General features: G+C 29.9%; 3 protein-coding genes and 2 long non-coding RNA genes across 6 annotated transcripts in view; 3 read left to right on the forward strand and 2 right to left on the reverse strand.

Moving 5' to 3' along the window:
- Nucleotides 1–10,649: 10,649 nt before the first annotated feature.
- On the reverse strand, nt 10,650–14,947 carry LOC409791 (cAMP-dependent protein kinase catalytic subunit). Its single transcript, XM_393285.7, has one exon. It carries the CDS (start codon nt 13,836–13,838, stop codon nt 12,777–12,779), a length of 1,062 nt encoding a protein of 353 aa, XP_393285.1. The 5' UTR covers nt 13,839–14,947; the 3' UTR covers nt 10,650–12,776.
- A 696-nt stretch (nt 14,948–15,643) lies between these two features.
- Nucleotides 15,644–16,706, forward strand: LOC102656798. The gene is made up of 2 exons (XR_408211.3): nt 15,644–15,880; nt 16,040–16,706. It is a non-coding gene; the product is annotated as an uncharacterized LOC102656798 (long non-coding RNA).
- A 1,760-nt stretch (nt 16,707–18,466) lies between these two features.
- LOC551596 lies at nt 18,467–21,121 on the forward strand. Its single transcript, XM_625255.6, has 3 exons — nt 18,467–18,706; nt 20,075–20,265; nt 20,458–21,121. The coding sequence occupies exons 1-3, from the start codon at nt 18,687–18,689 to the stop codon at nt 20,616–20,618; spliced, it is 372 nt and encodes a 123-aa protein (XP_625258.1). The 5' UTR covers nt 18,467–18,686; the 3' UTR covers nt 20,619–21,121.
- A 1,762-nt stretch (nt 21,122–22,883) lies between these two features.
- LOC413147 (probable ATP-dependent RNA helicase DHX35) overlaps nt 22,884–25,971 on the forward strand; it is a 10,873-nt gene continuing 7,785 nt past the window's right edge. Inside the window, exons 1-2 of one of the 2 annotated variants that reach the window (XM_396598.7) lie at nt 22,884–23,074; nt 23,381–23,595. In XM_396598.7, coding sequence (XP_396598.4) covers nt 23,044–23,074; nt 23,381–23,595 — 246 coding nt within the window. In that variant the 5' untranslated portion in view covers nt 22,884–23,043. Of the gene's footprint in view, nt 23,075–23,380; nt 23,596–25,018 lie in introns of those variants that run through there. The other variant, XM_026438934.1, reaches the window with a different exon arrangement.
- LOC113218583 overlaps nt 24,191–25,971 on the reverse strand; it is a 2,984-nt gene continuing 1,203 nt past the window's right edge. Inside the window, exons 2-5 of the long non-coding RNA XR_003304119.1 lie at nt 25,723–25,971; nt 25,176–25,646; nt 24,989–25,112; nt 24,191–24,642 (exon numbers count right to left, since the gene is read on the reverse strand). The exon at nt 25,723–25,971 is cut by the window's right edge and continues 48 nt beyond it. This is a non-coding gene — a long non-coding RNA (uncharacterized LOC113218583). The remainder of the gene's footprint in view (nt 24,643–24,988; nt 25,113–25,175; nt 25,647–25,722) is intronic.

The raw sequence follows: 25,971 nt of genomic DNA on the forward strand, positions 1-25,971 counted from the left end.
AGAAAATTTGCAACATTTTTTCTTATAGATATGCATTTTGTACATGTATGATACACTCTCAAATTTCTTACATAAATGCATAAACATATTCGTCCTCAAAAATCAAGAATGATGCTCATCAAACGGTATCTAATTTTTCTTTCACTTTATAATCCTAGGGAACCCTAAACTTTCATATAGTGACAATTCGAAAAACATATCTTCTACTTCTGCATAGAGTGCGATATGCATATAATAGATTATACATCCATTTTAACCGATTATTATCCATCTTTAATTTATCCAAATATTTAAACACGATATGTTGATTCTGAGATATTGAATGAATCTGAAACGAAAATTCGAGCAAGATCGGAATAATTCGACTCTCAATAAAACCCTCAGAGACTGCGTCAATTTCTCCTTCCTTCGAAGAATTTCCAGGATCGAGGAAGATGAAGGAGGCGTGAAAAAAGAGAGAGAAACCAGAGAGAAAGAAAGAGAGAGAGAGAGAGAGACAAATATCCTCTCTCCAACCGATATAGAATTAGCCGAAGAAATCGGCTTCATTTTCGATGAGAAGGGGCTGTTCTCGCTGCTTCGAGTTGCATCACCATACTATAAAATTACGCTATACGTCAATGGAGTGTTCGACAGATGGGGAACACGTCACAATTGCGTCTAATATTCGCAATCAATTCGCCTCGCTTCTTATGGATGAGTAATATCTTATCGTCACGCGCGATCGAAAATCGTTACCCCTCACGAACTCGTGCTATCAGTCGCGTGTCACCGCACAAAAGCGGCACACGTGTACACTCGATAAAAACTCATAAAAGCTAGTGGCGTGCTAGTTCGTTTAATCTCGATGCAGGTAGAAAAATATTTACATTTATCTTAGAGCGAGAATCGAAAGCGAGATCAACCCCCCTTGTCATTCAGTTTGGCAAATATTATTTTACTAATCGATCAACCCTCAGCTAATTGGTACTTTGGTAAATTGTCTTCTGCAAAAATTCGTCCTTCTTCGTCGGAAGAAGGGAAGAATTGATGGAGGGAGTTTTTCCCTTTACTCGAAACGTTGCATTTGTTAAATTGTGATTCCTAGGAAATTTAATGCAAACATCGAGAGCTCTGTTCATCGTAAATGGATCATCTTGAAAAGTAATGTAAACTGTACTTGAATGAATAACTTATCTGCGTCATTAATAAAGTTTCATCGGATTGTATCATCGATATTGTACAGCAAATATATAATAAATATCCGTTCCCAGTCGAGGGTTCAAATTGTTACTTACAAATATTGAAATATTGAAATATACATATTATACACACTTCTGATCAAATCATATAAATATATGTACATTTTTTTAAGGATAAAACGTTTTAAGATTGTACATGCTGATACATTCTATATAATTACCATGATGGGTATAAAACTTTTGAAATGACTATAATTTCTTCAAAATAGTTTTCTTTATAGAGAGAGAGAAAAAAATAGAAACAAGAAGAGAAATAAAGGAACGTAAAAATTCCAATACGTTATCGTCGTTGATTAATATTTTTTTGTATAAAAAATTAAAATTTCTCTTCAAGTCTGAAACATGATTAAATAAATATATAAAATTATTCCCCCAAGAAAAATTATTACAATTAATCTACATTTCCAACAAATATAAAATAAAACTTAAAATAAAACTTTGAAATTTTATGCAGTTCAATTTCTAAACTCTATATCACACATCAGACAGAGGAATACGTCTAAGCTGGCACAACAATCTTGTATCATCTCGTTCAAAACGACAATCTTGTAGTACGACATCAATCATCTCATATTTATTTTACTCACTATTATTCTTTATGTCGTATATATATATATATATCATCATCATGGAAAATTTTGTATATCCATATCTATCTTCCAAACGAAACATCTGTCGTTTGACTTCAATCCAACAATTAACACCTTCTCAAAAAAAAATTATTAATTTTACTCTTCAAAATATTCGCTATAAACTTAAGTATGTTGTTATGAAAAAACAATTGAATTTTTCGTGATCAATTACAAAGCCTAAATGGACCAAGAATAATTTATCTAAATCAATTATCAGGTATAACTTGGATGTAACTCAGAGAAGAAAATTTAATTGCACAAATATTGCAACATTATAATAAAATTCTGTTGATTTTTTCTCAAATTCTCAATTCGTTTTCACATATCGAAACTTGAAGATCAAATATAATACAATCTTAACACGTATCTCTATGTACCTGCACGCTTCTCACATGGTTCTATAAGTCAGCTTTAACGCTTGCCTGTCTGATGTCAAATTCAACGAAAGTAAACTTCTTTGAGAATGCAACGTTAAAACCACATTTCGACGAAATGATATCTCTGAATGGTTTTTGATGGACGAAACTATTTCAGGCATAAGGTCAGCCACAAGTTGTTGCACAAAAATAATTGATACTTGTTACAACATCTCAAAATTGTGCAAGAAGGAAGTAATTCGATATTTAATTCTTATCATAAACATTCGTTACGATTAGCACTATTCGAGCTTTCTCTCGTGATTCCTCGAGCTATAAAACGTTTCTTTAGATTATTCCATTCGTTACAGAATTTAGATTTAAATAAACGAAAGCATGTCTACAACTTCCATTACAAATCTACGAACTTAATATATCCCTTATTACCAATAATCAAACTCGAAATATCCTATTGAAAGTCCTATATATCGTGAGAATAGACGATAGAGAATACAAAAATGAAGTGGCCGAATGGTACTTTTTGCTACCAATTGGTATAAATACGCTTGCAATTCTCTCTCTATGTGTCACGGGAGGAGGAAGGGGAGGGGACGACATTTGGTCCCATAAACCAAGAGGCACGCAACGTATACGAATATAACGGCTAAATCGTGGTGATCCCCTACGTGTTAAATTAGAGGGCGGATCGAAACTTTGATATGCTCTCTAATGAGCATCACTGGAAGCGACACGAGATAACGCGGTTTTTTTTTTTATTCTCGTCGAAAGCGTCGAGAGAGAAAGAGTGAGAGAGTGACTATATATCTATATCAGTATATCAAGAGACGAGCGGTGATAACATCTGAGAAGCGGAAACACTATCGTGAGCACAGCCACAGATGAGGAACGCCGGCTGAGGAGGGCCGACGATTAATTTACTACGGATGGTCCTTCTTTGCGCGCTTGATAACGCTGTTGTGTCGTGTCAAATGAGTCCGGGATTACTTCTCGAGAGCTGGATCGAATCATCTTGTGCTTGATATAAAAAAGAAAAAGGGAGAAAAGGAAAAGAAAAAAGATAGGACTTCTTCGCGACTTCTCTCTCCTCCACCCCATCCCCTCCCACCTGGTTAAGCGTTGCCGTTGGAAAAATAGATTTCATCGCGTAATTTCCGGGATAAAAAAAAAGAAAAAGGGAACATCGTAGTTTTGAATTGCATACAGTGAAATTGGTTCGAGGGAGGAGAGGGAGAGAGAGAGGTGGTTCTTACGAATTTCAATTTTCATTTTATTTCGAGGCAAACAGTTTTTTTTTTTTCCTTTTCTTTCTTTTTTTTTCTTATATTAATTTTCCTGCTTTATAACGCGAGAAATGACAGATTTTCCGTGAGGTAAAGAACTTAAGAGTTAATTGAATTTTATTTACGGAGCTATGACACTCTTGATTGAAATAGACTCTCAGTGGAAATTTTCTGTTTCTCGATTTAATAAGGCGAATTATTAAATTGGATATTGGTTAAAAAAAATTTGATAATCGCTGCTCAATTAGTCTCGAAAGTGTCGAGAAACGATACGAAGAGGTGCGAACTATTACAATATTCGAGAATTGAAAATCTAATTCCAATTTCCTTCGACGATAGAAATTACGAAGCCACCGACTATTATACACCTATACAAAGTACACTGTGCGAAGCGTAATGATGTCACAATTACATTGTACAACTCGAAATGCGTTTCACATCGAAACGCTCGAAAGCCGAAACGATGAGCAAAATCCTATCCACCTATGGTTCGTTCCGTTACATAATATAAAAGCACGTGATCCACGATTCGAATCTCTTTGAATTTCTGTTTCTCCAATCCTGATTACCACGTTAAACTTCCGTTCTTTTTGAGTTTCTTGGTTTTCCACGGCGAACCATTCGTCTAAGTACGAAAGGAGCAAAGGCTATGCACGTCGAAACAAAATGATTCAGAATTATATAGAATTCTCAAAAAATGAATGGGATGAGATCGTGTGCATATACGAACGAGGAACAATGTTAAGATATTAAGAACGAAAAAAGAAGTCGTATCCTTTGAAAAAGAAAAGTCATACCGACGCTTTTCTCAACAATTCGTTTCGTAAGATCCAGAGGATTGATCTCGATGAATATATATATATATCGTTATACAACCTCGCTTCGTTCTCTGGATAAGATTGTTGTAAATTGCAATTTCTACGAATCGCTTTTCTTACTGGCATTCAACGATTATTTACGATCGTAATTCGAGATTTTAATGAAAAGGAGTTATAAAACGCTCAAGCATTGATCTAATAAAATTGATAGTGTTATATGCAGAGAGAGAGATAGTCGTTTTTCGACTTCGAAAAAATTGAAAAACGAGAGGAAGTGTCGAATTAAAATTAAAACCATTTGATTGTAATTAGGAAAATTCGATGTAAGTTAATTAATCCCTGTTCCATGTACTAGTGAATCGATTTTGATTGGTTAATTGGCAACGCGAAGAATCAAATATCTATTTGGATTATATATATATATATGTATGTGTGTGTAAAAAATTCCTATGCTGATTAAGAAAAATATATATGTACATTCTTTGTTCAAAAGCACGATGTGCAATTAAGAAAACGACAGACATCATCAACGTTTCTTATTCATCACAGAGACAAATGTTGCAGCAACAAATGTGAAACTTTTATCGATAAGCCAATATCATAGTTTAATCTTTCTTTTTTTCTTTTTTTAAAAATTATTTCACGATTCGTTTAACAACGTAATGGTAAGATATCTCTGAAGAATAATACACTGGATGGTTACTAGCTATGCTCTCATCTTGTTTCAAAGTACATAAATTGATCGTTAATAGCCCAATCGTAACTTTTATGAGAGTAGTTGTCATAGACGTTCTGTGTCATATTGCTTCGCTCTTTAAGATTATTATTCCCTCTCGTTATCTCCTTCTCTCTTTGCTTCTTCCTCTTTCGTTCCCCTATTTCTCATGTCTCCTTCTTTTATTCCGTACGTATCTTCATTTATCCAAACTTGATTTTTATAATAATTGTCAAGAAAAAAGTTTCAGAATATCCACATTGTATGTACATAAAAATTTGAATTCTATTGGTAAAAAATCTTTCTATTTTTTTTAGAATAGAAATATCCATTTCAAAATATATGATATTTCACCACGAGAGAAATGGAGAAGATCTAATCGAAGAAAAAATATCGAGGATTGTATTGTTTCAGAAAAGAAGAACATGCTGACAAAATTAAATAAATAAATTGTCAAAGAATAATTCCAAACACAAATATGGAGCAGGAGTCTCGCGTTTGAATTATTTTATAAATGTTTCGATGGATTGGACGAACTGAATGCGCAATGCTGATCGATTTTCAAATCCCTGAAGAAGAAAGTTAATGTCAATTGCCGTGTTGCATTTGCTTAGTTGATAAAATTATAATGACGAGGAAAATTTCCAAGTATATATATATATACATTCGACGTTCCATCATAGTCGTCCGTATATTATCGAGTGCTCTCTTAACCCCTATCCTCTTTCCTTCTTCATTTGATTCACTTATTAAAACGTTACAATGGTTCGTCTGTTGCACGGAGGAGGAGGAAAAGAATCACTCCTACGTGTGTGTGCATATTTCATGAATATCGAATTTATTAATTCGAAACCTGAACCTCGTCTCGGAACCAAACTTGACATTTCACGTTCGATATTCGCTCCTCGTGCTTCGTTCTACAGGGGCTACACGTTTCACGTTTTGGAACATTTATTACTGTTGCGGTGAAATATAAAACTAGAAAATGTATCGTTGAATGTATCTCTGAAATTTATTTCTCCTGTCTTCGATAAGAATAAATTTTTTTTTTTATTTTTTAATAGTAAATAAATTGCAACAGATAATTGTAAAGTAGTGTAGAAAGTATATAATTGGAAAAAATTAATGAAATTGATATTATGATTTCAAGAAGAATAAGAGGAACATCGAGAAAATAATTATATAGATGTCTCGTTTGATTTTGATAATAAAATTTTAAGAATAGAAGCATCTGATATGCGTTTTATATATTTCGAAAATGATTCAAATTTAATACGTATATTTTTTTTTAAAATATCAAGAATACACCATATTTAATAAGTTTTTTTTCGTATAATACACGTGACAAAATATTGTTAAAAATAATTGGAAAAATGTGTTTCAAAAGAATAAATCCATTATCAAAATTATAATAAAATTTGTTAAAATTCTAAAATAATTTACTAAAAAAATAAAATTATTCTGAAGAAATATACATTTTTTTAAACCGATATTGTTGTATTACAGTAGTAATAACAATAGATTAAATTCTTATTTGCAACAGACATTACCGATGATATTTATCACAAAAAAGAAATAAACAAGTTAAACAAAATTAAAATGAATGTTAAATGAATTTAAACTCTTCTTAAGCTACTTATGGAGTCCACGTATGAACCAACGACGCTTATTATAAATTAAAATATCTAAAATTGGAATTTATAATCCTATCTAGAGTACGCGAGAAAAAATAAATTCATTTTAAATTGCCTCGAGCTGTAAATTCGAATCTAACATTAAGACCTATAACGAAAATGTAACTAAAACAGAACAATTTCCACTATCCTGATCATCGATGGAATCGAAAGAGTTCAAGGAGTTGGAAACGTTTCTAATAAACGTTTTGAGAAAACTTACTTATTCAAATTATTCTTCTTTCCGCGTAATATCTCGACAAGAAACATACTACGTGGAAATATCACGATTGTTCTGCTGTGTGAAACGATATTAATGGGCATCGAAGGCGAAGCGTCCACATGACAGTGGATGAAACAATAAAATAACGCAATTGACCGCTTTCCATGAGCGGAATTGCACTTGATCCGCGTTCAATAAATAATTCCAATTCGAGAGAACGTAAGAACAACAGGCGGAAAGTAACCATGCATACACATACACACTACTACATAAGTCCCCAAGACTACTTCCATCGATGTATTGTATCCTTGTAATAGTGTAGAGCACGATATCGAATGCGATATTGAATATCACCTCCCTTTCCTATTTTACAGCTGTTTATACTATTTATCCGCGTATTAAATATCATCGGTTTGTATATATATTTCTAATCGATGATATAATGTAATAAAAATCATTAATATATAATTATTGGAAAAAAAAAAAAGATTTCGAAAGGTATATTCAATATTACTTTATACTTTCCATGCGAAAGAAAATTGTTATGGAAAGTTCCTGGAAACATTGGAGAGGGGGGAGAAAAAATAATAAAAATTAATGGATATATCGATTAAATACAATATAAATTCTTATGAAAATAACGAAGGCATCGTTAATACGATTTTCCATTGAATTATTATTATTATTTTTAACAAATCCTCGAAATGAAAATACTTTAATAATAATTCAATTAAAAATATATAACAAGCTACATTAAATAAAATAATATATATACAAAATCATTCTCTACAAAAATAATTCTTCCACGAATTAGAAAAAAATTATTGCACACAAATTTTTGCACATATTTAATAAAATAAATGCGAAGTGATCTCCAACTTACAACTCCATCGTAATAATAATATATATACATATGCTTATATATCTTTGTGCGTTCACGATTTTCTTCGAATTCGAATAATATTAATTTCTTTGATTCGTTTACTCGAAAAATTATCCGACCACCACAATTTTCGTCCCATCATAAACTATTATATGTTATGAGGAGGGGAAAAGGGAGATGGAATTCCTAGGTGGTTAATAAACGAGTCCTAAAATAGGAGTCCTTCCCTTAGCCGACCCGAGCACAATGATCCAAAGAGATAGCAGACAAAGGACAAACGTAAAGTACTAGATACAATGGGGGGGAGGGGGACAAAGTGTTATTACCAGAATGCAATGCATTTTGTAACGGATGCAATTTACGTATCATTTACGATACGAACGAAGATGCTTTCGATATGAAATTACGTAAGTATTTATACGCGCGAATTTATTTATTAAAATTATATCATTATTCACACGCACGTGATTGTGTAACGATTGTTCATTGAATCAGGAGAGGTAATCTATTTACGAATAATACGGGACAATAACGGTGCCCATTGTGGAGAAATATCGAATCGAAGAAGAAATTGGAAAACGAATAATGTTACTTATTACAAAGAGATCCGACACGTAATCGTCGAAAACGACTTAATAAACGAGATATATATATATATATCCCGCGAGAAATATTCACGGAAAATAATTGCTTAACACAGGAAAATTACAATAATTACAACTAGTATGTATAATGCGGCTTTAAACGATTTACTTACTAGCTAATATTCACAAAGGATCGTATACCGTACGTGCTGTTGAAGAATTATCCGAATAGGAAAGAAAGACCTATACGACAAAAGACCTTTTTATTTAAATGAACACTCGATTCAACTCTTCTGTTTTTTTATTCTGAAATGAAATGAATATCATCCCGAATTTGCATTGGCATCACATTAAGACGTTATAATCTGCAATCACTCGAACAGAAGCTATTATCGTATTCCACAGAAGCCAGGAATGGAGGTCTTATCTTTTCAAATCCTGTGATAAAGCTTAGATGATTAGCCTTTTGTGGTATTATTCTAGGTCAGTTAAAAAGCAATTGATCAGATATGACCTATCACACAAAACATGATATGAAACAGTTTCATGCAGTTTAAAGTTATCTCGTTCATGACAATTTTTTGATACTTGTTTCAAAAATTTTTTGATAGCGCATCATTTGATCGCAATCAAACGAAATCAAGAAACATAGGAGTAACTTTCTGCTAAGAACGTTTAAGTATGTAAAACTAAAACTAGTTTAAAAATTTTTTAAAAGACTAGATCCTGCTATCCCTTTCTCTTACATAAATTTAAATATCCCATGCAATAAATTTAGCACGTCCAAATAAATATTATTAGATAATGTTTTTGCACGAATTTGAAATATAGAATAAAATGGATTTGCATCCATTCTATTCCAAATGATTTAAGAAAAGTTTTTCTTTTTTCTTGAACATCGATAAAAAAAAAAATTAAGAAAAACTATCTTTTTTAAAATTCGAAATTTAGAAATGACAAGATGTTAGCGGTCGTGTGATATCGTCACGTTAAAATAAACATTTCAATTTGTATATATGGATCGAACGACAACCAAAATCGGACGATTTAAAATTATATCATATCTCGGTCGTGCAATTTCTTCGCCAAAGAAACTTTATGTTTCTTTGTTCAAACCAAGCCTATCTTCGTTTTTTTATTCGACCAATACTGCAGTACGAGCGAATAAATAAACTGCATGTGTATGCTTAAAGTAATACACAATTCTAGAAGTCACGAACGCGGCAAAAAGGATATATAAATAGACGTTCTTTTGCCTATACGATTTGTGCTTGCATTTATACTGCTTGTTTGCTGCACAGAAGTGATAGAATTTCAATGTTCTCCCTGACTATGAAGCTTTAAGAAGAAATTCTTTGCTCTCTCTTCTTGATCATCGATTTCGAGAAATCATCAATTATATCCTTGTTGAAAAAGAATTTCGAATTTATAAAAATGATATGCAAATACGAGCACGTCCAAAGCAAAGAAAGTAAGTCTTTCGTAATATATAAATATAATTCGACTTGTGTTACCCGTTAAGTTTTCTCCTTTCCCCGTTCAGCCATTCTCTTTCTTTCTAGCCGCAACTTCGATCGTTAAGTTTCATCTCACTTGAAAAGAGGACGAATTTGAACAAAAGTGGGAACCGCCCAATGTTATCATAAATTTATCTGCGCGTCCCGTCTCTCTCTTTCTCGTCCTCTCCGTTTGCTTTCTTCGTTCTCGATTTGATCAAGCTCGAATCAAAATCGAATTGATACAACGCCCCTCGTGTTCTCAACGACGTCTTCGTGCTAATATTCAATTCTTTTTCTATCGTGCAACGATTGATGCAAACTCTTTGGAATACGAACAAGTACGTTATGTCACAAGCCAATAGAGAAGAAACTTTCAGCAACTATCATATGTACGCATACACAGTGTACGTATATTTTTTTTAACGAAGTTATGCGTGTGTTGGACTTTCTCGTGCGTGTTTCATCGTAAAATCGATTCTCATTATGCGCTATCGATGCGTGTCCAATCGTCGACGGTCAGGGCTCGTCGTTGGTATTGATATTTCTTCGATTCTCGTGTTTCTCGCGTTTTTTTTTTATATTTGATCATCGAATTTCAATACCGTCAAGATATGATGCCGGTAAAGTATCTATCTCGTATATGCTCGATCTCGGAAAGAAGTTTTAATCGATCTAAAGAAAAAAAGAAAAAAAAAAAAAAAAAAAAAGAAAATTACAACAAATATATCGTCTTTCAGCGACAATACTCTCGCTGTCTATTTACTACTGCTGCTGTTGCTGTTCTATAATACACAATTTCATTATTCTTATTCTTTCATTTATCCTTCCGTTTAATCATTTATCCGTTTTTCTTTTTTTTCTTCTTTTTCCATGATTTTCTTCTTCGAATAGTTTTCTCACGATTTCATTTCACATTTCGCTTCTCTATATATATATAATCATTTAATGAAATTTCATTTCTACACGCGCAATTTCCTTTGGCCATCTCGCGCGTGTGCGTCGTTCATTTTTCTCTTTTCTCTTGCACAAGATACAGGATTGTCCACACAGTTTACATTCTGTACTAAAAGTGCAGCTCTATATAAAAGATAACGTTGCTTCTTTTGCGCACAGCAACTTAAGGCGATATAATTATATATGAATACTCTTACAATGTATCTATGTACGAACGCCAGTGGTCCTCTATTAAAAACGTTCCAAAAATGAATTTCTATTTTACTCGTACTCCGTCGATCGTATTTTCACAATTATTCTCTCTCTTTCTCTCCCTCTCTTTCTCTCTCGCTCGATCGCTCGCTCGCTCTCTCTCTTTCACACTCATTCTCTCTTTCACTCTTTTACTCTCGCTTCTTTCTTTCTCTGTTATTACTTATTTAAAGTACAATAATTCAACAACGAGCATCTGTAGCCAGTATATAACGAGTATTTTTTCATTTTTTTCTTTTAATAAGATTTGATATATTATAATATAAGGATCTACATTTCTTTCTCTCCCTCTCTTATTCTCTCATTCTCACGCATTCCGTTTCTCTCTCAATTATCTCTTTGTTTCTCTCAATCAAATGGTGTCCACATTAAACGATCGATGAAAAACGAGTCGTATATATATAAATATTACTCCAGCGGAATAATCATGTGACGACTAGCTGCTATAATATAAACACGATTCATATCGTGGCAAAAATTTTTCCTCAACGAGAAAATGAAGAGAAGATGCTCGTAGACAAATAGATAATAATGCATGGCATGATTATTGGTGTATATTATACCCTTTTCTATCGAAAAGTCTTTTTTTTTTTTTTTCTTTTTGTACGTGCTAAAAGAGGCAGAATGGTGGAGAAGAGGGGCGTGGTGTAAAAGGGGATCGGGGAACATTCACATAAAGAGTATAATATAGCAACACTATATGTACAAAATAATTCCGGCAAAAATGACGTTTTTTTCCATATTAACAATAATTATCGAGAGTAGTAATCTTTACACCCGCCTTCTCCGCTAAACCGGATAATAAAGCCATCTTAGGGAACACACACATATACGTATATACTATATATCGTCGCCCTCGTACCTCAATATGTCAGTTGTATACTTGATTGGAGGAAAGAAAAAAAAAAAAAGAAAGAAAGAAAGAAAGAAAGAAAGAAAAAAAAAAAAAAGAAAAAGATCTTTCTCGTGTAAAAAGTTGTGATGGTATAATGATGACGTACCGATGAGAATTGTGATGTGTGTGAGTGTACGCGTATGCTATGTGTATTATTTATATATGATATCTGTATTAATGTAATATATTGTAATTTTTTTCAATATATTATATCTGTTTGTTTATCTCTTATGCTCCCTTTCTTTTTTATCGATTGAACGGCGGGATTCACCGTATCTCCTTTGTATATTACTCTTTCCGTTTCCATTCTTTTTCAGAAGTTCGATCACAAAATAAATCGCAAAATCTGCCATCTGTTTTTTTTTTTTTTTTTTTTATATATATTTATCTTCTTTACTTTTTTCTTCCTTTTTGGTCACTCTTCTAAACCATCTTCCTTCTGTACATTATTGTACCGAGCGTACTCGCATACGCACACAATCATACATGTGCATGCACACACACGTACACGCTTTCCTCCCATCTTGCATACATATAATACATTCTTTCATTTACACTATCTTTCTTACACTCTTTCGTACTTTCTCTCTCTCTTTCTCTCGCTCTCTCTTACTCTCTCCTATATATTATACTGTCTCTCTCTTACTTCATCTATCTTTTTCGCTCGAAGAAAAGCGAGCAATGAGCGACAAACCATCGCATATGAATGCATACACGACACATATATCCATCTTGAATCAATATGGGAATTCAAAATTCGGCGAATTCCTTGGCGCACTTCTCCGTCAGTGAAATCCTAAGTGTCTCCTCCTCATAGTCGTCGAAATTGCTCGTGTCTCCTGGCCCTTTACATTTTGGTATGAACGGGGCCTCGATTTTCTTTTGGAAGACGGCTATCCAATCGGTACTGGCGAACCACTTGTGACCCTTGATATCGTTTACACCAGCCTTCAAATTCCCATACCTTTTGGTAAGATCAACTTGTAGCAAGTTACGTAGTAAGTCTTTCAAATCGGATCCGAAATGAGACGGAAATCGTGGCTTTCCGCTAACAATCTTCTCATAAATTTGAATTGGTTGATCAGCAAAGAACGGTGGATAACCGGCAGCCATCTCATAGACAAGCACACCAAGCGCCCACCAATCCACAGCTTTATTATAACCTTTGCTGAGAATTATTTCAGGCGCGAGATATTCTGGCGTACCGCACAAGGTCCATGTTCTACCCTGTACCCTTTTAGCGAAACCAAAATCTGTGACTTTTAAATAGCCTTGTGAATCGATTAATAGATTTTCTGGCTTGAGGTCCCTATAGATTAAGTCGAGGTAGTGAAGATACTCAAACGCTAATACGATTTGTGCCGCGTAAAAGCGCGAATGTGGTTCCGAGAAACGACCAACCTTTCGTAGATGACTGAACATTTCGCCTCCCGGCACATATTCGAGAACCATGTAAAGGTAAGAATTATCCTTGAAGTGAAATCGCAAGGAGACCAAAAATGGAAAGCTAATCGCTTGCAGTATTCTTTTTTCATTAAGCGTGTGTTCGACTTGCTTAAGTTTCACGACTTTTTGCTTGTCGAGTATCTTCATGGCGTAATATTCCCCGGTTGGTTTGTGTTGCACTATCATGACACGACCGAACGAGCCAGTACCAAGTGTCTTGATCCGCTCGAAATCATCGAGACCAGCAGTGTTCGTTGGGTTTCTTTTCCACTTGTCCTCGAACTCTTTCTTTGCCTTGTCAAGAAACTCCTTGACGCTCTCAGCAGCGTCAACCTTTTTGTTTGCAGTCGCGGCATTGTTGCCCATCTTAGCAGCCGCGCTTGTACCCGAGCCTGCCAGGGCTCTATACAGCTCGAGAAGTTCCAGAAGACCGCGTCTTCGTTTTCGTTTTCGTTTGTCCTCTTCCGTAGCTGAGCCTATCAAGGCCCCACCAAACTCCAGTCTTTTCGAAATTGTTACTATTTCCTATGTTTCCCTTTATTATACTCACTCTTATTGTCACCGACGGTCTTCAATAGTCTTTATCCGATACTCGTCGATGCTGGCCCTATGAGACCTATACGTCCGAGAGGGCACTCACACTTATGCAAGAACTGGGCACACGCGCACACTGCACGATGGATACACTCGTACCAATAGCGGACTACCCTTTCTTTTTTTTTAAATTTAATTCACTTAACTCAATTTTTTACACTCGGTTCAAAACTTAGTATTTCCTTAATTGTATGACAAAATAAGACCGAGCGATTTCGCGCGGAAAAATGGGTCAACATTAATCCTCGTCCGCACCTCGCGCCATCTTTCCTGTCAATCGTACTAGCCCGTCGTTGTCGTCGTCTACTAGAGCTGTCTCAGTCTTTCTTTTCTTATCCTTCTCTCTTTATTTCTACTTTGACTTGTATTCTCATGCACTACAACGTCTTTCTCCGATGTGTTTGTCTTTCTTTGACAAATCAAAACACTAAACACTAGTTCTCAAAATGATAGGAACCGAATGACAAAATTGCAGGTCAGAAACAATAGTTTAAACAAGGGTCGATAAAGCGAGAAAACAACGTCGGTTTCGATCGCTCTCAACCCTTGAAATACTTGCGAAACGTCGTCTGCTCAACTTGCACAGTACGCACACACAAATTTTAAACGTATTAAATGAACATCGCGAACGAATGTGTATCGCGTCTTCTCGCGATAGAAAATAAATTACGCGCTGTAGCACTAACACATAAAATTCTTTTACTATAATCGCGGATTGATTTTAAGCTCTTAAAACGAAGCAGGCGGCGGTAGCAGAGACAGTCGGTACCGTTCCTAAAGATGGCGACGCGGCTCGCTCCACTTGTTCGTTCGGGATTTCGCACGGATGCGAAAGTGACGAAGTGCCGCTCTACGAAGCAAGAGAGCTACTGTACTACACAGATCAGCTATTGCTTTGACTTATCGCCGGTAGATGTAGCACTAGAAAATTTAACGACACTCTTGACAGGTGCTGCCACCAAACGAAAGCGTTGACGTACTTTAAATTTAAAGGAACTTCTTTTTCACTTTTAAAAATCAAGGTTTTCGTTTTGAATCGTGGAATATTTTGTATAATTGTGTTAAAGTTTCAATATAATTCTTTAAATCATCAAAAAAGAAATTGTGATATATTACAAATAATTTATTAGAAATTTATTTATTTAACAAATTATTAAATAAAACTATACTTAATAATTTGACAAAATAATTAACTTTTAATTTATTGCATTACTTGATCAAATTTATGATTATAAAATAAATTTAAAATTTATTTAAATTATATAAATACACGATAATGTATTATATTTGTTAATTCAATCTTTATAAATTATATAAATTTGTATTATTTTTATAAATATTAAATATTATACGTATATTTTTATAATATAAATAATAATAATAAAATTTGCTTTTTTTAACATGTAGAATTATTTTATTTCAATAATATTAATAAATTTTTTCTTTCTAATAATCTAAAAAAATTTAAATATTACATGTGTAAAACTATTTTTACAATATATATATTTTTTCTAATATTTTATTTGATTAATATACATTATAGTTATTTTAATACAAATCATTACTGCGTTAAGTTTATCATCAATTCGGTAATTTCATTGCTATTAATAATAATCGACCTGTTTTGTGGTATTGAACCGTGGTAGTACGTACACGGAAGGTTGAATACTCGCTGACCTGTGATAATCCTTTGGCGATTAGTTTCTAACTGTAGATAGGCATATAGGCACAATTTTAGAGCGGCAGATACGGTCGAGAAAGCTAGGTGGAGTCGGTGGAGGACGGGACGAACCGGTTACAATCAAGTCAAAAAGGTATGATCAGGTCAGACCTTTCAGAATTATATACAGAATTTTTGCGTATAATCTCACTAATACATTGTTAGATTAAGTAAAAGTAGCAAAATATATGTCTATTGAAATTGTGCTCGAATATATTTCTTGTATTAACTTCAATTTATTTCTACCCTATAGGATGCGCGCGACCACGCGTTCTATTGATTCCATGACCCGAAGCTGAAAGTGATGTGCCAATTTGTGGAAGGAAAGTAGCAAAATCAAGATTTAGCTTATAGCATCTTTTGAATATTCTTTTTAAAAATTTCTGTATGTAAAATTTCTTGATAAAGTTAAATCACTAATAATAATAAAAGAATGTATTTAATATTAAAAAAAATTATTTATAAACTTTGAAAATTTTATATGTATGTACACACATATATATATATATTGATATATGTAACATTAATATAAAAACATGATATAAATTATTTTTATATATGTATTTATTATATATATATTTATACATATATTTCTTATAAATTTTTTATTTTTCTATATTTTTTTTTTATAATGCGCAAAATTAACAAGACGTGTACAATAATCTATATCATAATGCCTAAGAACGCATCAAGAAAAGTGGGAATTTAGTCCAGTGAAATGAAAATTTAGATGCGTGGATGCTATCTTTAGTTTGACACTGCAAAGCCAGTGGAAATATAGGTTACTGTCATCGAAATAGCTTGTGGCTGAAACTTCCACTGACCCACTAAAACGAAATTTAATTTTACCAAGTAATACTGTATGTCACCAATTACATAGTTATTTCTGATAATAAAATATAATAAAATATATCTTTGAATATTAAGAAAATTCTATATTAAAGTACATATCAAAATACCTTCATATATACATACATATACCTCTTAAATAAATTATTATTAAAAATAATTTCATTATAAATAGATAAGTACAATTTTATTTTATATGTATTTTTATATATGCATTAAAAAAATAAATATTTATTCGTTTCATATCATAAATAGAAATGTTATAAAAATATTAAATATTTGCATATTTCTTTCTTTATAGAAAGTTTCATTGAAAATCTAACTCAATCTAGCATGAATGTATCTTCAAGTGTTTTATTGTATGAAGGATATTCAAAAAGCATCTGCTTCACACGTCTTCACCTGCATTGCATTCATAGCAGCTGCTTGGTGTTATCTTCATGCTTACGTAGACTCTGGCACGTGGCACGTATACGGAAGAGTAAAATATATTTCTTAATAGATTAAACTAATATGTTCGCATGATTTTTCCAAATATGAATATTGATTATATATTACTGAATATATATTAGTTTGCATAGAATTATAAAAAAATATTTTCCTCAATTTTCGAAAATACATTAAAGATATTAAAGACATTAATAAGATTACAGATATTAATTAATAAAATATAGATTGTATTGTTTTATATGAAGTTCATACAATACATTTTAGAATCACATACTTTTTTTTTTCTTATATAAAAAGAAAATAAAATTATATGCAAATATAAACAATATTATATTTATAAGTAATATAATACATATATATAAATAATCATATTTATATATATGTGTACATACATGCATAATATATGAAAATGTAAATAATATATATTACATAAAATTATTGAAAATTAACATATAATCTATTGTAAAGATATTTATTACCTCATCGTGAGTTAAGTCTTATTTCTAACTAAATTCTTTATAAAACTTTTAAGATTAAAATCATAATAAAACAACATTATAACAAAAAAAATGATTTTACTATTTCATAATAAAGGCAACCTGTAACATGGACGTACATAAATGCAGCAAAGCCTTTCAGACGAGTGCGTGGATCAACCTGAAAGCATCGCGCACCTTTTAATATACACCGGAAATGGAACCATACGCGAAACTTCTAGAACTTTCTGCAGTTTGTTTCCATTTATATTTTGTATATTATCCTTAGTACACATGAAATTTCATTAGAATCTATTCAATGTTATAAATCACACATAAAATTTAATTGTCATTATTTTAAAAGCGATATAGTGTTAAATACATGTTTCTCAACAATACATTCACCAGCGCCGGAAGCGCGGGGATTTTTTATGAGTTTCGTAAGACAAGATTCAATTGGTCAGTTGTTATTTGGAGGGGCATTAACAATGCGGTAGTGGCGAAGCTACCATTACTACGAATCTAAAACCACATAACCGTTGACAGTTTTAATTAAATATATTATATTTTACATATATCATATCTTTTTTTCAAAAGAAAATAGAAATAATAACGATTTTATTTATATTAGGTATTTATTAAAATTCCAATATATTTTACGAGAAATTTCGTTGAACCATGCTGTATTAATGATTAAAATATAGCGGCAAATTTATATATATATATATACATATATTGTAAAATTAATAAGTATTATTGATAATATCATTTTATAGATATCTTAAAGAAAATTTTTTTTTTTTATAAATTATATCAATAATTTTTTATTGTTTTAAAATTGTATTTATAGTAAATATACATATAAGAGATTGATCAATGCGCCATCTGTAAACGAGCGGGAAAGAAAAGTGTTTGAAGGCCGCCGGCCTGCCGGCCGGGCCGAGTAACTCGGGTCTCGAGCGAATCAGTGTGCGAGTCTCTGCCATTTGCGCGTCGGTACGCGGCTACGCGGCAGTAGTGATACCAGAATTCTACGTCTGCTTACCGGTGCGTAGAAAACGCAAGCCTTATTAAGTGCGTTTTGTATCTAAGTGCTTTATCGATCACACGATTAAATTAATCAACATGGCGGATACAGAAACTAAGTAAGTATTACAGATTTTTTTTATTGATTTATTGTAAGAAAATCACACATATTTTCACCGAATGCTTTTGTTATATTTCTTTACCGAATACAGTAACAATGGATCAACAATATAATCGTTTCATAATCTTCATTATTCATCTGTTTTAAACTCAAATTGAAACCAATATTCTTGTTTTGATAATTTTATTTGCATCATAGTTGATTGTATACTTTTGAAAGCGTACATAGTACTTATGTACAACCACGAGAAAGGGACAACGGAGAGGGGATACTCTCTCTCTACATGATATTCTCAGCTTGATTTGTAAGGCGCGTTACGTTCTCAGGATTACCTGCTTTTACCATGACATGTGCTCTACTTGCAGAGCCGCTTTTCTGGCGGCATCGTTTACCTTTTATTTTTCCCCACTTGTAGCTTCAACTATAGTAACCAATTACAATATGCATTTATTTGTTATTAATATTTATTTTTCATGAATATTTCAATCATGATATTTTATTATTATTTATTTAGTACTAAAACAATTTTTATTTATATAATATATAACTTTTAATATTTTTATAAATGTAACGAATAAATATAATTACAACTCAGAATATTTTATAATATAAAATTGTAATTTTTTAATGTTAACAATAATTTGAACATTTTTACATAAACAAGGGTGATTTTGATTATTCATACATAAAAAATAGTAGAAATATTTTATGGATGATTGTACACGCATCTTAAAAAGAAAATGGACAACGTATCGATCTGCCCTCTCTTACCGACTAAACGTCGAAAATACTGGTATTTTACTTTTCACTTCACATTTTTAAGACAAAATATATAATGTTTGTAATAATAAACATCGGTGCTATTTAGGTTTATTTAAGTTCCAACTCTATAGGAACAAATGTATATGTAACATTGATGTATATATTACGGTCCACGAACATCCACGATTTGCCGCGCCGAAACAATCTGTATGTGTGCGTACATGTACGTGTGTTCTGTTAAAAGGAGTGGGTTGAGAGAGAAGGGAGAGACGAAAGCAGGATAATATTAACATCGGTAGGTGCCGCTACGGTTGGCGTCCTATCTCTATTTCTTTCCCTTGCCGCTCCATCTTTGTCTGTAGCTGTTTAACCATAGTAAAGAAAAAATATGATAGAGATAGAACTTCATTTTAAATATATCATGTTATTTAACTTTTTTTGTTTTTTTTTTTTTGTTTTTTTTTTACAAAATATAATATGTATTTGATTTATAAAAATATAAATGTCACTGATGTTACATGTTATTTTTATACGCATATTATTACATATTTTTTAAACTGTATAAATTATGTTAATTGAAATATTGATCGATTTTAATTTATAGAGACACCAAAGTTGCTACAACTCCAGAAAAGAAAGTAGTAGAAGAAGAAAAAAAAACAGTTCAAGAAGTTGACGAAGATTCAAAAACATCTGAAAATGGAGATGCCAAAGAAACCAAAGAAAATGGCTCAAATGAAGAAAAAGAGTCAGAAAATAAAGAAGTAGAATCAGCAGAAAATGGGGATTCTACAGGTATCAATAAAAAATTAAATTAAATTACTAAATTAGATAAAATTTATAATTTTGTTATTAAATTATATAAATGCAAATAATTAAACTAATAATAAATAATTATTAAAAAATATGTATTATAAATAATTAAAATCAATAGGAAATTCAATTTATATTTATAAAAATAATATTAAATCATATTTTTATTTATAGATGCATCTGTTGATAGCTGTTGTATAAAAAGGAAATCAATAACTTTAAGTGAAACTACAGAGGATACTGCCACTGATGGTGCCAGTCCTGAAAAGAAAAAAAAACTTGATGAAAAATGTGCTGAAACAGAAACCAATGGAGATGCAGAAGCTACGGCCTAATGTTTTTTTATGTTCTATTGCAGATTTAATCTATAGATAATTTTAACAGCTAATTGACAAGTCAGGACATTTAAAATTTGTTATCCATGCATCGTCATGATAGACGAGCATTAAAAACAAAAAATTTAATATTGTATTAATGACTTTTGTGTTCAGACATTTATGTGTGTTTATTGCGACCATTTTTATGATTTTAATTGGCAATCGTATATATCTACATCATCATAAATTACCATCTTAGATTATTACCATTCATGTTTCCTATGTTCTCCACATTGATGTCCGTATATAACACATACACTGTGCTAAATTTACAAAAAGAGAAACATACAGATAATCTTATAAATAATATATTTCTGATACATAAAAATAGATGATGTGTGATATGGTGCTTGAAAAAGATATTTATGGAAAGTATTCCATAAATAATTTTCATTTTTTCTGATACATAAATATAATTATATATTAAAATTTCATATCAATGAAAGAAATAATATTTGTTTGCAAATCAAAATACATTCCTAAAATAATTTAAAACTCATCCAGTGTTTATTTTCTGACAAAAAATATGAAATGAATTTTATTTATAAACTATGATAAATATTTGTTTTCTAATGTAATCTATACATATGTGTTAAATTATGTGAATTACATATTATTTAATTTTCAACGAAACTAAAAAAAACAATTACAGAATTTATTAAATGTGTAATCATATTTACAAACTAATAGTTTAAAAGTTGCAAACAATTTCGCAATTTTTTTTAAGTAATAAATTTCAAAATAATAAATCATTTCAATTAGTTTATTTTTATTCTAAAAATAATTTGCAAAAAATAAAGGATTTTTTTATTAAATTATTTAAATATCAAATAATTTTTAATTAATCATTTATTTAAATAAAATTTAAATTTTGATATTCTAATTTCAACTTGTATTATAATTTTCCTATAATAAATACAAAGAAATATAAATATTGTAATTTAGTTGAAAACTCATTTAGCTCATAATAAAAAAGTTTGGTTTGTTTTAAATGATTTAGATTAGAAAACAATTTAGATTTAAATTATGTTTAATGAAAAATATATATTCTTCAATTATTAAAATTGTCATTTTTTAATAATTCTTTTATTAATAGAGTGCAATTTATAAATATTTTTTTTTTTTTGAAAATATGTAATAACTTTACATACAAAAAAATACTGGTGAGTAAAAAATATCAAATGCTATTTGCAATAACAATGATAGAAAAAACGGCGTTCACAGTTTTATTTTAATAAAAAATTGCATATCAAAAGATAAAAGTTTATGTGTAATTACAATAAAATACCTTTAAATAATATGGAAAATGTGAAATTAAAAGCAATCTATTGTATATTATATGAATATGATCAATTGATTTATAATATTAAACACAAAACTAGTACTGTATCATCATTAATCCTCTTTAGCTATTATCTAGTACAAATTGTTTTCGTATACAAAGTATGATACAATCAGAATAACTGTGTAATATTATTTTCTATATAATAAATATTACATGAATTGATAAACTGAATAAGATTATATTAAAACATATCCAATAACAACATAAAGTTAGTATTAATATATTTATATTAGATATCTATATTCATATATTTAAAGAAATACAAGATAATTATTATTAAAATTATTTATGTACAAAATATATATCTTACTTTTGTATATATATTACAATTGATTATATAATGTATAATTATAATAAAAATTCATTTTCAATTATTTTCAAAATTTCACAAACTTAACATAAAAAAAACATTTTATATACTACCTGTGTATTAATTTTATATAAGAGTATTACTATTATATTTTTTAAACTTAAAATTTAAATACGTATATTATTATGTTGATTATATTGTTCATTTTTTTATCTCTATATTTTTTGTTAAATATTTTTTAAGTATCTTATGACATTGTAAAATTTAGAATTGAAATTATATATTTAATACTTAATACTTCTATACCTGAATACAAAAATGAAATTTTTTATTTTTTTATTATATAATTTAATATCTAATAATTTAAACAAAATATAAAAAAATAATAAAATTTTCTATTAAATAAATTTTTTTTTATTTGTACAATTTATTATAAAAAAAGACAAATTATAATAAATAAAATAATATTTAATAATTATAATAATATCTTAATATTTTAAAATAAATACAAATTTTAAATTTTTTAAATAATATACAATGTCATCTGTAGGAGAAAATTGAAATGTTTTAAAGAATTTGATAAATATAAGATTGCGTGTTTATATGCAAGTATCGGACGCTATATTTTGTTTGAATTGGGACTATTATTTAAATGTAAAACATTATAATTTAATGACATATTCAAGACGTAATTTTATTTTATTGTACTATTTATACAATTATATAAAATGAATGTGAAACCAATTTTTTCTAAACCTAGTAAGTAAAATTTTTATTAGATTTTTATTAGATATTCATATATTTAAAGTAACTTTTTATTTATTGAAACTCTATTCCATTTTTTTATTATAAGTTTTTTGAGCATAATATTGTGTACTTTCTCTATTATATTTTATACATATATAGATTTATTTCTTCACATAAAATATATACTATATAACATAACCTACTAAACTAATATTTATTTTAAATACTATATATTATATAAATATTATTAATATATGTTCAAGTGCATATTATATTTAAAAAAAAATTTTATACATTTGATCATTTTTAAAATTACAGGAGATAATATGTGGCAAGAAGATAAGTCAGATATAGAAGCTCATTCGTCTACACAATTTGTTTATAATGCATATCATTCTCTTGCACTTAATATGCAACGTCAACGATTACCTACATTTAAGTATAAAAGTCATATTATTTATTTATTGGAAAAATATCAAACATTAGTTTTAATTGGAGAAACTGGATGTGGGAAGAGCACGCAATTACCTCAGGTATATCTGTTTTAAAAAATTATTTATATAAATATAAAACTTTAGAATAAATTTAATAGAAAAATTTAAAATTTACAAATAATATTATAAGTAAATAATATTGATAAATTTCATTATATATAGTATAACATAATTCTACACAAATTCAAGCATTTTAGACTACTGTAAAGCATATATATGCATGTACATCTTTATAAATAACTATCATTATATATAAAATATTTTTTATAAAATTATATATTAAATATATAAAATTTAAATATTTTGAATATATTGTTGAATTTTTTTATTTGTTTTTTAAAATTTTTAATATATAAAGTAGGTTATTATTCAATACATAAAATATCTAATACAAAAAAATATAAAAATATTTTTAATATATGTATAAATATATATAATATTTATAATTTTATTAATTATATGTTTCTTATATTATTAGATTATTTATAATTTTATTCGTGTAATATACGTAAATATTTAAATCGTAAAAATCATTTTTCGTAAAAATTTTAGTAATTCATAAAATCGCGCAGGCGCACATATAAAAATATTGCGTTGCATCGCCATTCTATTAGTCAAACAAGATCCGGCAGTATTTCATCTGTTCAAAGTGTAATGCGTTTTAGTACAATTTGCCGGTTATAATAGTTTTCATAAGATCATGTGCATAATTTGATGAACAATCATGTATAATAAAAAAAAATACTACGGAATAAAAATTTTTATAATTAGTTATTTTATTGAACAATTAAAAAAAGAAATTATGTGACAATAGTGCGATTAAAAATTGATTAAAAAAAATGTCATATTATATTGATAAATAATACATTAAATAAGCTCAAAATGCTTTTTAAATCTTCGCATGAAACATACTAATATGATATATATTAATTGATCGAAATAATACATTCAGAATCTATAAGATTTCATGTAACCATGTGAGATCATATCATACTGCGAATCTTTGAATATCACATTCATCGTTGCAGGACAAAATACTGTTAATTATGATAATACAATTGTTATATGTACATATACAGGTTCATCCTGCAAAAGAATATAAAAATCATCATAGTCAAGTGAATTAGTCACGTGATGAGTTCAAAAGTTGAACGACTGTATTTTTTAACTGTGATACACGAGTCATTTAGATACATACATCGAAAAAGTTAAATATAAAAAAATTATTATTTCAGAATAATAAATGATTGTGTTTTTTTATTCCAAAGATATATAGCAAAATTATTAATCAATGAATTTATTGTTAAAATTTAATAATAATGCATTTAAATTAATTGCATATCTATAATACATTTAAATCTAATAAAGAAAATAAAGAAAAAAGATAATAACAAAATATATAATAAGTGAAAATATAATAAAATATATTTACCAATAATTACGTGCCAAATTTATATGAAAAATGTTTGGTACAACAACTCTAGTGAGCAGGTCATTCCTAACAATTTTGATATTATTGACATTATATTTCCTTGGAATGGACCTTTTGTTGTATTCTAGAATACAAAATTATGATGTAAGACCTACATTAAATGGTACACCATATATTTCAATCATACCTTGTGATTTTAATCCATTATGTACAGTGACTGTAAAAGGATTAATGCTTGATCATCCAAATCATTTTCTTCTGAGCCCTCTTGCAGCTATCATGGATGATTTATTGCAAATAAGTAGCTCTTGGATATGGGTGACACCAAATGCAATCAGTTGTTTCCATATATTCATAGCAGTGGCAGCTGGTAAATGTGTATCAAGTGATTCGTTATCTTATAGACGCTTAGGTGTAATAGTTTTTCAAGCAAGAACATGGTTGGATGATTTAGATGGACATGTTGCTAGAAAAAGAGCAAAGATTAATGGTGAACGATCAGATATTGGTTCTACTGGTTATATTATTGATGGTATCTGTGATGGTTTGGGTTGTATTGCTTTTATTATTGGCCTATATCAATTTCTTGCCCGTAACTCAAGTAGACGTGGAGGTTATGATAAGCTGCCTCAACTTCCTGTATCTTCAGTTCTGGAATCTGGAAATGTAACATTGAAAACATCAAATGCAGCATTTCGTAATATATTACTTATGACCGTCCATTTGTTCCTCACCAGTGCCGCCTGGAATCGATATATATCTTTATACCAGGATCTTCTTGAGACTGATTATAGAACACCATCAATTAGTAAAGAACATCTTTATGATAGACAAACAACTATATTCAGAAGTTCATCTTTTTCAATAATAGCTTTTTGCTGGAAATTTCTAAATTTCCATGCTGTCATGGATTATCTGCTTTTGGCAATATTTTTTGATCGTATGCGAGAATATATTAGGCTTGTAAGATGGTCTCCATTTGT

This window comes from Apis mellifera, linkage group LG2 (genome assembly GCF_003254395.2).
Source record: "Apis mellifera strain DH4 linkage group LG2, Amel_HAv3.1, whole genome shotgun sequence".
NCBI classification, from domain to species: Eukaryota; Metazoa; Arthropoda; class Insecta; order Hymenoptera; family Apidae; genus Apis; species Apis mellifera.

What these genes read in the sequence shown, in the direction of transcription:
- LOC409791 (XM_393285.7), bottom strand. Translation starts at nt 13,838, where the DNA reads ATGGGCAACAATGCCGCGACTGCAAACAAAAAGGTTGACGCTGCTGAG.
- LOC551596 (XM_625255.6), top strand. Translation starts at nt 18,687, where the DNA reads ATGGCGGATACAGAAACTAA. An exon ending in ATGGCGGATACAGAAACTAA is followed by an intron (nt 18,707 to 20,074) that starts GTAAGTATTACA and finishes TTTAATTTATAG; the next exon opens with AGACACCAAAGTTGCTACAA. An exon ending in AGAAAATGGGGATTCTACAG is followed by an intron (nt 20,266 to 20,457) that starts GTATCAATAAAA and finishes TTTTATTTATAG; the next exon opens with ATGCATCTGTTGATAGCTGT.